Genomic DNA, 17,300 nt, shown 5'->3' with positions numbered 1-17,300 from the left:
GATACATCATTCCCCCTCTGACTCCTGTTGTTTGGATCAAGATCTTGGCGCTGGAACGCTTGTGCAATCAGAAGCCATCACGACCCTGTGACCCGCACACCGCAGCCTGCCCGAGTGTATCCGGAGGTAGCGGGGGCGGGCGAGAAAGACCGTGGGGAACCACTGTACGCGGGAGCTGGCTTGAAGGTGCCATCCAGACGGAGAAGGCAGTAGTTCTGGAGACACGCTGAGGTTGGTGTGGAAGTGTGGTGTGGCAATGGGAACTACCAGCAGTGAGGTCAGACGTAGGTAGAGCGCTGATAGGCTGAGGCTGGATGCAGGACAGGTGTGACAAAAACAAGACCATTGGCGGCAGTGGAGGTGGCCATACTTGCGAGCGCACGCGCGACATCGATGGAGGCGGAGGAAGCGGAAGTACGCCGGGGAGGTAAGCCGCAGGCGTTGGCGTGTGCGCGGGGGTCTGCCCCGGCGGCGCGCAATTCCGTCAGCAGCGAGAGAGGAGGCGACGCGAGGGCGGATGCCGGCGCCCCGGCGGCGGAGGAGACAAGCGCCGGGGCTGAGGAGCGGGACGCCGCAGGAGGTAGGAGACGCGGCGTCCTTACAATATATCCCTACCGAGGTGGGAGTGATTTATACGAGGAACTAAACTTTATACAAAAATATTGTGGATTTAAGGTGCACCCCATGAAAATCTTATTCTTACGGAGAGACACTTTAACCTTCATTGTAGGAAGATCTATACCCGGAAATAGTTTCTTCTATAAGACATTCCAGCCCACAGGGCCGGTCTCTCATATAATATCGTTAGAGACAGCACTAAACGTGCGGGTTATACGAGTCCTCTATCGGGATCCCGTGTCTTCTGTGCGCGCGTTCATGTATTTTAATCTATCAAGGCTTGTACGGAATTTTTGAATTTAGTGACAAAGGTCATATGTTTTAATACATTTCTTTTATTTCTACTGCTGTCCTTGATATTTCCCTCTAGTTCCACCCCTGTCTTTTCTATTAGAAGTATATTGTTACTCTCCATGCGCCAGTCTCATTTCCCCCTGTTCTTTGGGGGTCGGATGAACCCCTTCTTGTTGGCTGCAGGAGGGTAAGGCCACTTGGCACATTTAATTAGTTCACATTTTAGTATCACACATTATCGCCCCTTTTGCCTTTTTTTTGTCTAGTACAGAAGTGGCCAACTCCAGTCCTCAAGAGCCACCAACAGACCAGGTATCGGGGGATATCCCTGCTTCAGCACAGGTGGCTCAGTCTGCGCTGAAGCAGGGATATCTTTAAAACCTGACCTGTTGGAGGCCTGGAGATGGCCACCGCTGCCCAGTACATAGCACCAATAATAGGTCTGGACCCTTATATTTTAAAATCTCCAATATCCTCAATTAACTTCTTCAGCATGGGGGCATGTAACGCATTGCTTTTCATGTAATCCCCGGGCCAGAGAGCTTACAGTCTAGGTGGCACCGCACACCGCTGTGTACTGACCCAGCTCTGCACGGAACGTCTCCCGCCGGCTGGTCCACTCGGGGTCATCGCTGTCCGACTCCTGTCGGATGGTTTCAACCAAGAGGTACATGACGCTGAGGAGTACCCTGCGTGGGAGAGGGGGCAGAGGGGCACAGGCGTCACTCACAGCACTGGGCGTGCCAGTGTGATGCACGCGGTGCCAGCACGAGCACGTGGCATGAAGTGGGCAGAAACATTTCAGCTATAGGCAGAAACTTGGCTTTTTGATGAGGTTTTAGTTGAATGCTGAAACCCAAAAATGGGGAAGTTTAGCCCAGCAAGGTTACACGCGCACGCGCACACACACACACAAACATGCGCGCGCACACACACACACACACAGGCTGAGAGCCATTCCCAGAGAAGTCCTACGTTTGCGAGCCAGTCCGTGGACCTGAACAGTCTAACAATCTCCCTCTGTACGGAAATACATATACACATAGGACGTGTCCCACAGAGAGCGCTCTGATTTACACAAGGAATATAATCATAATATATATAATTTATTACTAAAACAAATGAAAACAGCGATCTCTCTGCTCCTGGCAACATGCGGACATAATTCCAGCTGTGAACATGCCGGGGGGGACATGTCACCAATACAAGGAATGGTGGGGAAGCGATAAAGTGCAGGACCAGCCAGCAGCGTGTGTCTGTTATTATATTACACACAGGTTACAAACTCATGCAGTGTTTCCCAACCTTGGACACACACACACACCCTCCACCCCTCCCCCCCACCGTGGGACAGACAATAAACTGGACAATACAGAATGGCAATAAGACAGTCGGGATCGTTTCACAGCATCAATATTAATAAATTCCACTAAGAAAATAATCTTTATTCTTCAGATATATTTTGGGGGCAGATCCCACATTTGAGTAGTTTGGAGGGTCCTTTGCTTGTGTTGGGCTGTGGGCCCCCCAATGTAGGACAGGAACCACTGTATTTATTAACTGGTGTGAGCTTGTGTTTAGTGCGGGTATTGCTATACATTTCTATGTTACATGCATTAGCAATAAACCCTTATTCTCAGGATTTGGGGAGTGTCCAGGTGAGATAACCTTATTCTACATGGCTAAAAATGGACCGTTTGAATGCGTTATAATAAATACATTCTCTCTTGTGGATGTGTGCGTGTGTTCTGGATGGAGGTGGGACGGTGGATGTGTGCGTGTGTTCTGGACGGAGGTGGGACGGTGGGTGTGTGCGTGTGTTCTGGGTGGAGGTGGGACGGTGGATGTGTGTGTTCTGTGTGGAGGTGGGACGGTGGATGTGCGTGTGTTCTGTGTGGAGGTGGGACGGTGGATGTGTGCGTGTGTTCTGGGCGGAGGTGGGACGGTGGATGTGTGCGTGTGTTCTGGGCGGAGGTGGGACGGTGGATGTGTGCGTGTGTTCTGGATGGAGGTGGGACGGTGGATGTGTGCGTGTGTTCTGGATGGAGGTGGGACGGTGGATGTGTGTGTGTTCTGGGTGGAGGTGGGACGGTGTATGTGCGTGTGTTCTGGGTGGAGGTGGGACGGTGGAGGTGTGCGTGTGTTCTGGGTGGAGGTGGGACAGTGGATGTGTGTGTGTGTTCTGGGTGGAGGTGGGACGGTGGATGTGTGTGTTCTGGGTGGAGGTGGGACGGTGGATGTGTGTGTTCTGGGTGGAGGTGGGACGGTGGAGGTGTGCGTGTGTTCTGGATGGAGGTGGGACGGTGGATGTGTGCGTGTGTTCTGGGCGGAGGTGGGACGGTGGATGTGTGCGTGTGTTCTGGATGGAGGTGGGACGGTGGATGTGTGCGTGTGTTCTGGATGGAGGTGGGACGGTGGATGTGTGTGTGTTCTGGGTGGAGGTGGGACGGTGTATGTGCGTGTGTTCTGGGTGGAGGTGGGACGGTGGAGGTGTGCGTGTGTTCTGGGTGGAGGTGGGACAGTGGATGTGTGTGTGTGTTCTGGGTGGAGGTGGGACGGTGGATGTGTGTGTTCTGGGTGGAGGTGGGACGGTGGATGTGTGTGTTCTGGGTGGAGGTGGGACGGTGGAGGTGTGCGTGTGTTCTGGATGGAGGTGGGACGGTGGATGTGGGCGTGTGTTCTGGGTGGAGGTGGGACGGTGGATGTGTGCGTGTGTTCTTGGCGGAGGTGGGACGGTGGATGTATGTGTGTGTTCTTGGCGGAGGTGGGACGATGGATGTGTGTGTGTTCTGGGTGGAGGTGGGACGGTGGATGTGTGTGTGTGTTCTGTGTGGAGGTGGGACGGTGGATGTGTGTGTGTGTTCTTGGCGGAGGTGGGACGGTGGATGTGTGTGTGTGTTCTGGTTGGAGGTGGGACGGTGGATGTGTGTGTTCTGGGTGGAGGTGGGACGGTGGATGTGTGTGTTCTGGGTGGAGGTGGGACGGTGGATGTGTGCGTGTGTTCTGGGTGGAGGTGGGACTGTGGATGTGTGCGTGTGTTCTGGGTGGAGGTGGGACGGTGGATGTGTGCGTGTGTTCTGGGTGGAGGTGGGACGGTGGATGTGTGCGTGTGTTCTGGGCGGAGGTGGGACGGTGGATGTGTGCGTGTGTTCTGGGCGGAGGTGGGACGGTGGATGTGTGCGTGTGTTCTGGGTGGAGGTGGGACGGTGGATGTGTGCGTGTGTTCTGGGTGGAGGTGGGACGGTGGATGTGTGCGTGTGTTCTGGGTGGAGGTGGGACGGCGGATGTGTGCGTGTGATCTGGGTGGAGGTGGGACGGTGGATGTGTGCGTGTGTTCTGGGTGGAGGTGGGACGGTGGATGTGTGCGTGTGTTCTTGGCGGAGGTGGGACGGTGGATGTGTGCGTGTGTTCTGGGTGGAGGTGGGACGGTGGATGTGTGCGTGTGTTCTGGGTGGAGGTGGGACGGTGGATGTGTGTGTTCTGTGTGGAGGTGGGACGGTGGATGTGTGCGTGTGTTCTGGGTGGAGGTGGGACGGTGGATGTGTGCGTGTGTTCTGGGTGGAGGTGGGACGGTGGATGTGTGCGTGTGTTCTGGGTGGAGGTGGGACGGTGGATGTGTGCGTGTGTTCTGGGTGGAGGTGGGACGGTGGATGTGTGCGTGTGTTCTGGGTGGAGGTGGGACGGTGGATGTGTGCGTGTGTTCTGGGCGGAGGTGGGACAGGGGATGTGTGCGTGTGTTCTGGGTGGAGGTGGGACGGTGGATGTGTGCGTGTGTTCTGTGTGGAGGTGGGACGGTGGATGTGTGCGTGTGTTCTGGGTGGAGGTGGGACGGTGGATGTGTGCGTGTGTTCTGGGTGGAGGTGGGACGGTGGATGTGTGCGTGTGTTCTGGGTGGAGGTGGGACGGTGGATGTGTGTGTTCTGGGTGGAGGTGGGACGGTGGATGTGTGCGTGTGTTCTGGGTGGAGGTGGGACGGTGGATGTGTGTGTTCTGGGTGGAGGTGGGACGGTGGATGTGTGCGTGTGTTCTGGGCGGAGGTGGGACGGTGGATGTGTGCGTGTGTTCTAGGCGGAGGTGGGACGGTGGATGTGTGTGTTCTGGGTGGAGGTGGGACGGTGGATGTGTGCGTGTGTTCTGGGTGGAGGTGGGACGGTGGATGTGTGTGTTCTGGGTGGAGGTGGGACGGTGGATGTGTGCGTGTGTTCTGGGTGGAGGTGGGACGGTGGATGTGTGCGTGTGTTCTGGGTGGAGGTGGGACGGTGGATGTGTGCGTGTGTTCTGGGTGGAGGTGGGACGGTGGATGTGTGCGTGTGTTCTGGGTGGAGGTGGGACGGTGGATGTGTGCGTGTGTTCTGGGCGGAGGTGGGACAGGGGATGTGTGCGTGTGTTCTGGGTGGAGGTGGGACGGTGGATGTGTGTGTGTGTTCTGTGTGGAGGTGGGACGGTGGATGTGTGCGTGTGTTCAGGGTGGAGGTGGGACGGTGGATGTGTGCGTGTGTTCTGGGTGGAGGTGGGACGGTGGATGTGTGCGTGTGTTCTGGGTGGAGGTGGGACGGTGGATGTGTGTGTTCTGGGTGGAGGTGGGACGGTGGATGTGTGCGTGTGTTCTGGGCGGAGGTGGGACGGTGGATGTGTGCGTGTGTTCTAGGCGGAGGTGGGACGGTGGATGTGTGTGTTCTGGGTGGAGGTGGGACGGTGGATGTGTGTGTGTGTTCTGGGTGGATGTGGGACGGTGGATGTGTGCGTGTGTTCTGGGTGGAGGTGGGACGGTGGATGTGTGCGTGTGTTCTGGGTGGAGGTGGGACGGTGGATGTGTGTGTTCTGGGTGGAGGTGGGACGGTGGATGTGTGCGTGTGTTCTGGGCGGAGGTGGGACGGTGGATGTGTGCGTGTGTTCTAGGCGGAGGTGGGACGGTGGATGTGTGTGTTCTGGGTGGAGGTGGGACGGTGGATGTGTGCGTGTGTTCTGGGTGGAGGTGGGACGGTGGATGTGTGTGTTCTGGGTGGAGGTGGGACGGTGGATGTGTGCGTGTGTTCTGGGTGGAGGTGGGAGGTGGATGTGTGCGTGTGTTCTGGGTGGAGGTGGGACGGTGGATGTGTGCGTGTGTTCTGGGTGGAGGTGGGACGGTGGATGTGTGCGTGTGTTCTGGGTGGAGGTGGGACGGTGGATGTGTGCGTGTGTTCTGGGCGGAGGTGGGACAGGGGATGTGTGCGTGTGTTCTGGGTGGAGGTGGGACGGTGGATGTGTGTGTGTGTTCTGTGTGGAGGTGGGACGGTGGATGTGTGCGTGTGTTCTGGGTGGAGGTGGGACGGTGGATGTGTGCGTGTGTTCTGGGTGGAGGTGGGACGGTGGATGTGTGCGTGTGTTCTGGGTGGAGGTGGGACGGTGGATGTGTGTGTTCTGGGTGGAGGTGGGACGGTGGATGTGTGCGTGTGTTCTGGGCGGAGGTGGGACGGTGGATGTGTGCGTGTGTTCTAGGCGGAGGTGGGACGGTGGATGTGTGTGTTCTGGGTGGAGGTGGGACGGTGGATGTGTGTGTGTGTTCTGGGTGGATGTGGGACGGTGGATGTGTGCGTGTGTTCTGGGTGGAGGTGGGACGGTGGATGTGTGTGTGTGTTCTGGGCGGAGGTGGGACGGTGGATGTGTGCGTGTGTTCTGGGTGGAGGTGGGACGGTGGATGTGTGCGTGTGTTCTGGGTGGAGGTGGGACGGTGGATGTGTGCGTGTGTTCTGGGTGGAGGTGGGACGGTGGATGTGTGCGTGTGTTCTGGGTGGAGGTGGGACGGTGGATGTGTGCGTGTGTTCTGGGTGGAGGTGGGACGGTGGATGTGTGCGTGTGTTCTGGGTGGAGGTGGGACGGTGGATGTGTGCGTGTGTTCTGGGTGGAGGTGGGACGGTGGATGTGTGCGTGTGTTCTGGGTGAAGGTGGGACTGTGGATGTGTGCGTGTGTTCTGGGTGGAGGTGGGACGGTGGATGTGTGCGTGTGTTCTGGGTGGAGGTGGGACGGTGGATGTGTGCGTGTGTTCTGGGTGGAGGTGGGACGGTGGTTGTGTGCGTGTGTTCTGTGTGGAGGTGGGACGGTGGATGTGTGTGTGTTCTGGGTGGAGGTGGGACTGTGGATGTGTGCGTGTGTTCTGGGTGGAGGTGGGACGGTGGATGTGTGCGTGTGTTCTGGGCGGAGGTGGGACGGTGGATGTGTGCGTGTGTTCTGGGCGGAGGTGGGACGGTGGATGTGTGCGTGTGTTCTGGGCGGAGGTGGGACGGTGGATGTGTGTGTGTGTTCTGGGTGGAGGTGGGACGGTGGATGTGTGCGTGTGTTCTGGGTGGAGGTGGGACGATGGATGTGTGTGTTCTGGGTGGAGGTGGGACGATGGATGTGTGTGTTCTGGGTGGAGGTGGGACGGTGGATGTGTGCGTGTGTTCTGGGTGGAGGTGGGACGATGGATGTGTGTGTTCTGGGTGGAGGTGGGACGGTGGATGTGTGCGTGTTCTGGGTGGAGGTGGGACGGTGGATGTGTGCGTGTTCTGGGTGGAGGTGGGATGGTGGATGTGCGTGTGTTCTGGACGGAGGTGGGACTGTGGATGTGTGTGTTCTGGGTGGAGGTGGGACGGTGGATGTGTGCGTGTGTTCTGGGTGGAGGTGGGACGATGGATGTGTGTGTTCTGGGTGGAGGTAGGACGGTGGATGTGTGCGTGTGTTCTGGGTGGAGGTGGGACGATGGATGTGTGTGTTCTGGGTGGAGGTGGGATGGTGGGTGTGTGTGTGTTCTGGGTGGAGGTGGGACGGTGGATGTGTGCGTGTGTTCAGGGCGGAGGTGGGACGGTGGATGTGTGTGTGTTCTGGGTGGAGGTGGGACGGTGGATGTGTGCGTGTGTGCTGGGCGGAGGTGGGAAGGTGGATGTGTGTGTGTTCTGGGTGGAGGTGGGACGGTGGATGTGCGTGTGTTCTGGACGGAGGTGGGACTGTGGATGTGTGTGTTCTGGGTGGAGGTGGGACGGTGGATGTGTGTGTTCTGGGTGGAGGTGGGACGGTGGATGTGTGTGTTCTGGGTGGAGGTGGGACGGTGGATGTGTGTGTTCTGGGTGGAGGTGGGGCGGTGGATGTGTGCGTATGTTCTGGGTGGAGGTGGGACGGTGGATGTGTGCGTGTGTTCTGGGTGGAGGTGGGACGGTGGATGTGTGCGTGTGTTCTGGGTGGAGGTGGGACGGTGGATGTGTGCGTGTGTTCTGGGTGGAGGTGGGACGGTGGATGTGTGTGTGTTCTGTGTGAGGTGGGACGGTGGATGTGTGTGTGTTCTGGGTGGAGGTGGGACGGTGGATGTGTGCGTGTGTTCTGGGTGGATGTGTGCGTGTGTTCTGGGTGGAGGTGGGATGGTGGATGTGTGCGTGTGTTCTGTGTGGAGGTGGGACGGTGGATGTGTGTGTGTTCTGGGTGGAGGTGGGACTGTGGATGTGTGCGTGTGTTCTGGGTGGAGGTGGGATGGTGGATGTGTGCGTGTGTTCTGGGCGGAGGTGGGACGGTGGATGTGTGTGTGTGTTCTGGGTGGAGGTGGGACGGTGGATGTGTGTGTGTGTTCTGTGTGGAGGTGGGACTGGATGTGCGTGTGTTCTGGGTGGAGGTGGGACTGTGGATGTGTGTGTTCTGGGTGGAGGTGGGACGGTGGATGTGTGCGTGTGTTCTGGGTGGAGGTGGGACGGTGGGTGTGTGTGTTCTGGGTGGAGGTGGGACGATGGATGTGTGTGTGTGTTCTGGGTGGAGGTGGGACGGTGGGTGTGTGTGTTCTGGACGGAGGTGGGACGATGGATGTGTGTGTGTGTTCTGGGTGGAGGTGGGACGGTGGGTGTGTGTGTTCTGGGTGGAGGTGGGACGGTGGATGTGTGCGTGTGTTCTGGACGGAGGTGGGACTGGATGTGCGTGTGTTCTGGGTGGAGGTGGGACTGTGGATGTGTGTGTTCTGGGTGGAGGTGGGACGATGGATGTGTGTGTGTGTTCTGGACGGAGGTGGGACGGTGGATGTGTGCGTGTGTTCTGGGCGGAGGTGGGACGGTGGATGTGTGCGTGTGTTCTGGGCGGAGGTGGGACGGTGGATGTGTGCGTGTGTTCTGGACGGAGGTGGGACGGTGGGTGTGTGCGTGTGTTCTGGGTGGAGGTGGGACGGTGGATGTGTGTGTTCTGGGAGGAGGTGGGACGGTGGATGTGTGTGTTCTGTGTGGAGGTGGGACGGTGGATGTGTGCGTGTGTTCTGGGTGGAGGTGGGACGGTGGATGTTTGTGTTCTGGGTGGAGGTGGGACGGTGGATGTGTGCGTGTGTTCTGGGTGGAGGTGGGATGGTGGATGTGTGCGTGTGTTCTGGGTGGAGGTGGGACGGTGGATGTGTGCGTGTGTTCTTGGCGGAGGTGGGACGGTGGATGTGTGCGTGTGTTCTGGGCGGAGGTGGGACAGTGGATGTGTGCGTGTGTTCTGGGCGGAGGTGGGACGGTGGATGTGTGTGTTCTGGGTGGAGGTGGGACGGTGGATGTGTGTGTTCTGGGTGGAGGTGGGACGGTGGATGTGTGTGTGTGTTCTGGGTGGAGGTGGGACGGTGGATGTGTGCGTGTGTTCTGGGTGGAGGTGGGACGGTGGATGTGTGCGTGTGTTCTGGGTGGAGGTGGGACGGTGGATGTGTGCGTGTGTTCTGGGTGGAGGTGGGACGGTGGATGTGTGCGTGTGTTCTGGGCGGAGGTGGGACGGTGGATGTGTGCGTGTGTTCTGGGTGGAGGTGGGACGGTGGATGTGTGCGTGTGTTCTGGGTGGAGGTGGGACGGTGGATGTGTGCGTGTGTTCTGGGCGGAGGTGGGACGGTGGATGTGTGCGTGTGTTCTGGGTGGAGGTGGGACGGTGGATGTGTGCGTGTGTTCTGGGTGGAGGTGGGACGGTGGATGTGTGTGTTCTGGGTGGAGGTGGGACGGTGGATGTGTGCGTGTGTTCTGGGTGGAGGTGGGACGGTGGATGTGTGCGTGTGTTCTGGGTGGAGGTGGGACGGTGGATGTGTGCGTGTGTTCTGGGTGGAGGTGGGACGGTGGATGTGTGCGTGTGTTCTGGGCGGAGGTGGGACAGGGGATGTGTGCGTGTGTTCTGGGTGGAGGTGGGACGGTGGATGTGTGCGTGTGTTCTGTGTGGAGGTGGGACGGTGGATGTGTGCGTGTGTTCTGGGTGGAGGTGGGACGGTGGATGTGTGCGTGTGTTCTGGGTGGAGGTGGGACGGTGGATGTGTGCGTGTGTTCTGGGTGGAGGTGGGACGGTGGATGTGTGTGTTCTGGGTGGAGGTGGGACGGTGGATGTGTGCGTGTGTTCTGGGCGGAGGTGGGACGGTGGATGTGTGCGTGTGTTCTAGGCGGAGGTGGGACGGTGGATGTGTGTGTTCTGGGTGGAGGTGGGACGGTGGATGTGTGCGTGTGTTCTGGGTGGAGGTGGGACGGTGGATGTGTGTGTTCTGGGTGGAGGTGGGACGGTGGATGTGTGCGTGTGTTCTGGGTGGAGGTGGGACGGTGGATGTGTGCGTGTGTTCTGGGTGGAGGTGGGACGGTGGATGTGTGCGTGTGTTCTGGGTGGAGGTGGGACGGTGGATGTGTGCGTGTGTTCTGGGTGGAGGTGGGACGGTGGATGTGTGCGTTTGTTCTGGGCGGAGGTGGGACGGTGGATGTGTGTGTGTGTTCTGGGCGGAGGTGGGACGGTGGATGTGTGCGTGTGTTCTGGGTGGAGGTGGGACGGTGGATGTGTGCGTGTGTTCTGGGTGAAGGTGGGACTGTGGATGTGTGCGTGTGTTCTGGGTGGAGGTGGGACGGTGGATGTGTGCGTGTGTTCTGGGTGGAGGTGGGACGGTGGATGTGTGCGTGTGTTCTGTGTGGAGGTGGGACGGTGGATGTGTGTGTGTTCTGGGTGGAGGTGGGACTGTGGATGTGTGCGTGTGTTCTGGGTGGAGGTGGGACGGTGGATGTGTGCGTGTGTTCTGGGCGGAGGTGGGACGGTGGATGTGTGCGTGTGTTCTGGGCGGAGGTGGGACGGTGGATGTGTGCGTGTGTTCTGGGCGGAGGTGGGACGGTGGATGTGTGTGTGTGTTCTGGGTGGAGGTGGGACGGTGGATGTGTGCGTGTGTTCTGGGTGGAGGTGGGACGATGGATGTGTGTGTTCTGGGTGGAGGTGGGACGATGGATGTGTGTGTTCTGGGTGGATGTGTGCGTGTGTTCTGGGTGGAGGTGGGACGATGGATGTGTGTGTTCTGGGTGGAGGTGGGACGGTGGATGTGTGCGTGTTCTGGGTGGAGGTGGGATGGTGGATGTGCGTGTGTTCTGGACGGAGGTGGGACTGTGGATGTGTGTGTTCTGGGTGGAGGTGGGACGGTGGATGTGTGCGTGTGTTCTGGGTGGAGGTGGGACGATGGATGTGTGTGTTCTGGGTGGAGGTAGGACGGTGGATGTGTGCGTGTGTTCTGGGTGGAGGTGGGACGATGGATGTGTGTGTTCTGGGTGGAGGTGGGATGGTGGGTGTGTGTGTGTTCTGGGTGGAGGTGGGACGGTGGATGTGTGCGTGTGTTCTGGGCGGAGGTGGGACGGTGGATGTGTGTGTGTTCTGGGTGGAGGTGGGACGGTGGATGTGTGCGTGTGTGCTGGGCGGAGGTGGGACGGTGGATGTGCGTGTGTTCTGGGTGGAGGTGGGACGGTGGATGTGCGTGTGTTCTGGACGGAGGTGGGACTGTGGATGTGTGTGTTCTGGGTGGAGGTGGGACGGTGGATGTGTGTGTTCTGGGTGGAGGTGGGACGGTGGATGTGTGTGTTCTGGGTGGAGGTGGGGCGGTGGATGTGTGCGTATGTTCTGGGTGGAGGTGGGACGGTGGATGTGTGCGTGTGTTCTGGGTGGAGGTGGGACGGTGGATGTGTGCGTGTGTTCTGGGTGGAGGTGGGACGGTGGATGTGTGCGTGTGTTCTGGGTGGAGGTGGGACGGTGGATGTGTGTGTGTTCTGTGTGGAGGTGGGACGGTGGATGTGCGTGTGTTCTGTGTGGAGGTGGGACGGTGGATGTGTGCGTGTGTTCTGGGTGGATGTGTGCGTGTGTTCTGGGTGGAGGTGGGACGGTGGATGTGTGCGTGTGTTCTGTGTGGAGGTGGGATGGTGGATGTGTGCGTGTGTTCTGGGCGGAGGTGGGACGGTGGATGTGTGTGTGTGTTCTGGGTGGAGGTGGGACGGTGGATGTGTGTGTGTTCTGTGTGGAGGTGGGACTGGATGTGCGTGTGTTCTGGGTGGAGGTGGGACTGTGGATGTGTGTGTTCTGGGTGGAGGTGGGACGGTGGATGTGTGCGTGTGTTCTGGGTGGAGGTGGGACGGTGGGTGTGTGTGTTCTGGGTGGAGGTGGGACGACGGATGTGTGTGTTCTGGGTGGAGGTGGGACGGTGGGTGTGTGTGTTCTGGGTGGAGGTGGGACGGTGGATGTGTGCGTGTGTTCTGGACGGAGGTGGGACGGTGGGTGTGTGTGTTCTGGGTGGAGGTGGGACGGTGGATGTGTGCGTGTGTTCTGGACGGAGGTGGGACTGGATGTGCGTGTGTTCTGGGTGGAGGTGGGACTGTGGATGTGTGTGTTCTGGGTGGAGGTGGGACGATGGATGTGTGTGTGTGTTCTGGACGGAGGTGGGACTGGATGTGTGTGTGTTCTGGGCGGAGGTGGGACGGTGGATGTGTGCGTGTGTTCTGGGCGGAGGTGGGACGGTGGATGTGTGCGTGTGTTCTGGGCGGAGGTGGGACGGTGGATGTGTGCGTGTGTTCTGGACGGAGGTGGGACGGTGGGTGTGTGCGTGTGTTCTGGGTGGAGGTGGGACGGTGGATGTGTGTGTTCTGGGAGGAGGTGGGACGGTGGATGTGTGTGTTCTGTGTGGAGGTGGGACGGTGGATGTGTGCGTGTGTTCTGGGTGGAGGTGGGACGGTGGATGTTTGTGTTCTGGGTGGAGTTGGGACGGTGGATGTGTGCGTGTGTTCTGGGTGGAGGTGGGATGGTGGATGTGTGCGTGTGTTCTGGGTGGAGGTGGGACGGTGGATGTGTGCGTGTGTTCTTGGCGGAGGTGGGACGGTGGATGTGTGTGTTCTGGGTGGAGGTGGGACGGTGGATGTGTGTGTGTGTTCTGGGCGGAGGTGGGACGGTGGATGTGTGCGTGTGTTCTGGGCGGAGGTGGGACGGTGGATGTGTGTGTTCTGGGTGGAGGTGGGACGGTGGATGTGTGTGTGTGTTCTGGGTGGAGGTGGGACGGTGGATGTGTGTGTGTGTTCTGGGTGGAGGTGGGACGGTGGATGTGTGCGTGTTCTGTGTGGAGGTGGGACTGTGGATGTGTGTGTGTTCTGTGTGGAGGTGGGACGATGGATGTGTGTGTTCTGTGTGGAGGTGGGACGGTGGATGTGTGCGTGTGTTCTGGGTGGAGGTGGGACGGTGGATGTGTGCGTGTGTTCTGGGTGGAGGTGGGACGGTGGATGTGTGTGTTCTGGGTGGAGGTGGGACGGTGGATGTGTGCGTGTGTTCTGGGTGGAGGTGGGACGGTGGATGTGTGCGTGTGTTCTGGGTGGATGTGTGCGTGTGTTCTGGGTGGAGGTGGGACGGTGGATGTGTGCGTGTGTTCTGGGCGGAGGTGGGACAGGGGATGTGTGCGTGTGTTCTGGGTGGAGGTGGGACGGTGGATGTGTGCGTGTGTTCTGTGTGGAGGTGGGACGGTGGATGTGTGCGTGTGTTCTGGGTGGAGGTGGGACGGTGGATGTGTGCGTGTGTTCTGGGTGGAGGTGGGACGGTGGATGTGTGCGTGTGTTCTGGGTGGAGGTGGGACGGTGGATGTGTGTGTTCTGGGTGGAGGTGGGACGGTGGATGTGTGCGTGTGTTCTGGGCGGAGGTGGGACGGTGGATGTGTGCGTGTGTTCTGGGCGGAGGTGGGACGGTGGATGTGTGCGTGTGTTCTAGGCGGAGGTGGGACGGTGGATGTGTGTGTTCTGGGTGGAGGTGGGACGGTGGATGTGTGCGTGTGTTCTGGGTGGAGGTGGGACGGTGGATGTGTGTGTTCTGGGTGGAGGTGGGACGGTGGATGTGTGCGTGTGTTCTGGGCGGAGGTGGGACGGTGGATGTGTGCGTGTGTCCTAGGCGGAGGTGGGACGGTGGATGTGTGTGTGTGTTCTGGGTGGAGGTGGGACGGTGGATGTGTGCGTGTGTTCTGGGCGGAGGTGGGACGGTGGATGTGTGCGTGTGTTCTGGGTGGAGGTGGGACGGTGGATGTGTGCGTGTGTTCTGGGTGGAGGTGGGACGGTGGATGTGTGCGTGTGTTCTGGGTGGAGGTGGGACGGTGGATGTGTGCGTGTGTTCTGGGTGGAGGTGGGACGGTGGATGTGTGCGTGTGTTCTGGGTGGAGGTGGGACGGTGGATGTGTGCGTGTGTTCTGGGTGGAGGTGGGACGGTGGATGTGTGCGTGTGTTCTGGGTGGAGGTGGGACGGTGGATGTGTGCGTGTGTTCTGGGTGGAGGTGGGACGGTGGATGTGTGCGTGTGTTCTGGGTGGAGGTGGGACGGTGGATGTGTGCGTGTGTTCTGGGTGGAGGTGGGACGGTGGATGTGTGCGTGTGTTCTGGGTGGAGGTGGGACGGTGGATGTGTGCGTGTGTTCTGGGTGGAGGTGGGACGGTGGATGTGTGCGTGTGTTCTGGGTGGAGGTGGGACGGTGGATGTGTGCGTGTGTTCTGGGTGGAGGTGGGACGGTGGATGTGTGCGTGTGTTCTGGGTGGAGGTGGGACGGTGGATGTGTGCGTGTGTTCTGGGTGGAGGTGGGACGATGGATGTGTGTGTTCTGGGTGGAGGTGGGACGATGGATGTGTGTGTTCTGGGTGGATGTGTGCGTGTGTTCTGGGTGGAGGTGGGACGATGGATGTGTGTGTTCTGGGTGGAGGTGGGACGGTGGATGTGTGCGTGTTCTGGGTGGAGGTGGGATGGTGGATGTGCGTGTGTTCTGGACGGAGGTGGGACTGTGGATGTGTGTGTTCTGGGTGGAGGTGGGACGGTGGATGTGTGCGTGTGTTCTGGGTGGAGGTGGGACGATGGATGTGTGTGTTCTGGGTGGAGGTAGGACGGTGGATGTGTGCGTGTGTTCTGGGTGGAGGTGGGACGATGGATGTGTGTGTTCTGGGTGGAGGTGGGATGGTGGGTGTGTGTGTGTTCTGGGTGGAGGTGGGACGGTGGATGTGTGCGTGTGTTCTGGGCGGAGGTGGGACGGTGGATGTGTGTGTGTTCTGGGTGGAGGTGGGACGGTGGATGTGTGCGTGTGTGCTGGGCGGAGGTGGGACGGTGGATGTGTGTGTGTTCTGGGTGGAGGTGGGACGGTGGATGTGCGTGTGTTCTGGACGGAGGTGGGACTGTGGATGTGTGTGTTCTGGGTGGAGGTGGGACGGTGGATGTGTGTGTTCTGGGTGGAGGTGGGACGGTGGATGTGTGTGTTCTGGGTGGAGGTGGGGCGGTGGATGTGTGCGTATGTTCTGGGTGGAGGTGGGACGGTGGATGTGTGCGTGTGTTCTGGGTGGAGGTGGGACGGTGGATGTGTGCGTGTGTTCTGGGTGGAGGTGGGACGGTGGATGTGTGCGTGTGTTCTGGGTGGAGGTGGGACGGTGGATGTGTGTGTGTTCTGTGTGGAGGTGGGACGGTGGATGTGCGTGTGTTCTGTGTGGAGGTGGGACGGTGGATGTGTGCGTGTGTTCTGGGTGGATGTGTGCGTGTGTTCTGGGTGGAGGTGGGACGGTGGATGTGTGCGTGTGTTCTGTGTGGAGGTGGGATGGTGGATGTGTGCGTGTGTTCTGGGCGGAGGTGGGACGGTGGATGTGTGTGTGTGTTCTGGGTGGAGGTGGGACGGTGGATGTGTGTGTGTTCTGTGTGGAGGTGGGACTGGATGTGCGTGTGTTCTGGGTGGAGGTGGGACTGTGGATGTGTGTGTTCTGGGTGGAGGTGGGACGGTGGATGTGTGCGTGTGTTCTGGGTGGAGGTGGGACGGTGGGTGTGTGTGTTCTGGGTGGAGGTGGGACGACGGATGTGTGTGTTCTGGGTGGAGGTGGGACGGTGGGTGTGTGTGTTCTGGGTGGAGGTGGGACGGTGGATGTGTGCGTGTGTTCTGGACGGAGGTGGGACGGTGGGTGTGTGTGTTCTGGGTGGAGGTGGGACGGTGGATGTGTGCGTGTGTTCTGGACGGAGGTGGGACTGGATGTGCGTGTGTTCTGGGTGGAGGTGGGACTGTGGATGTGTGTGTTCTGGGTGGAGGTGGGACGATGGATGTGTGTGTGTTCTGGACGGAGGTGGGACTGGATGTGTGTGTGTTCTGGGCGGAGGTGGGACGGTGGATGTGTGCGTGTGTTCTGGGCGGAGGTGGGACGGTGGATGTGTGCGTGTGTTCTGGGCGGAGGTGGGACGGTGGATGTGTGCGTGTGTTCTGGACGGAGGTGGGACGGTGGGTGTGTGCGTGTGTTCTGGGTGGAGGTGGGACGGTGGATGTGTGTGTTCTGGGAGGAGGTGGGACGGTGGATGTGTGTGTTCTGTGTGGAGGTGGGACGGTGGATGTGTGCGTGTGTTCTGGGTGGAGGTGGGACGGTGGATGTTTGTGTTCTGGGTGGAGTTGGGACGGTGGATGTGTGCGTGTGTTCTGGGTGGAGGTGGGATGGTGGATGTGTGCGTGTGTTCTGGGTGGAGGTGGGACGGTGGATGTGTGCGTGTGTTCTTGGCGGAGGTGGGACGGTGGATGTGTGTGTTCTGGGTGGAGGTGGGACGGTGGATGTGTGTGTGTGTTCTGGGCGGAGGTGGGACGGTGGATGTGTGCGTGTGTTCTGGGCGGAGGTGGGACGGTGGATGTGTGTGTTCTGGGTGGAGGTGGGACGGTGGATGTGTGTGTGTGTTCTGGGTGGAGGTGGGACGGTGGATGTGTGTGTGTGTTCTGGGTGGAGGTGGGACGGTGGATGTGTGCGTGTTCTGTGTGGAGGTGGGACTGTGGATGTGTGTGTGTTCTGTGTGGAGGTGGGACGATGGATGTGTGTGTTCTGTGTGGAGGTGGGACGGTGGATGTGTGCGTGTGTTCTGGGTGGAGGTGGGACGGTGGATGTGTGCGTGTGTTCTGGGTGGAGGTGGGACGGTGGATGTGTGCGTGTGTTCTGGGTGGAGGTGGGACGGTGGATGTGTGTGTTCTGGGTGGAGGTGGGACGGTGGATGTGTGCGTGTGTTCTGGGTGGAGGTGGGACGGTGGATGTGTGCGTGTGTTCTGGGTGGATGTGTGCGTGTGTTCTGGGTGGAGGTGGGACGGTGGATGTGTGCGTGTGTTCTGGGCGGAGGTGGGACAGGGGATGTGTGCGTGTGTTCTGGGTG

The 17,300-nt window shown here is 59.5% G+C and overlaps 1 protein-coding gene across 1 annotated transcript in view; it reads right to left on the bottom strand.

The window, feature by feature from the left end:
- Positions 1 to 17,300, bottom strand: part of STRIP2 (striatin interacting protein 2) — a 126,023-nt gene that overhangs the window by 46,538 nt on the left and 62,185 nt on the right. The window contains exon 5 of the mRNA XM_075598933.1: positions 1,495 to 1,601. Within this exon, the coding sequence (XP_075455048.1) occupies positions 1,495 to 1,601 (107 nt within the window). The remainder of the gene's footprint in view (positions 1 to 1,494; positions 1,602 to 17,300) is intronic.

This window comes from Ascaphus truei, chromosome 5, assembly GCF_040206685.1.
Source record: "Ascaphus truei isolate aAscTru1 chromosome 5, aAscTru1.hap1, whole genome shotgun sequence".
Lineage (NCBI taxonomy): Eukaryota > Metazoa > Chordata > Amphibia > Anura > Ascaphidae > Ascaphus > Ascaphus truei.
This window is presented reverse-complemented; position numbering and strand designations above follow the sequence as displayed.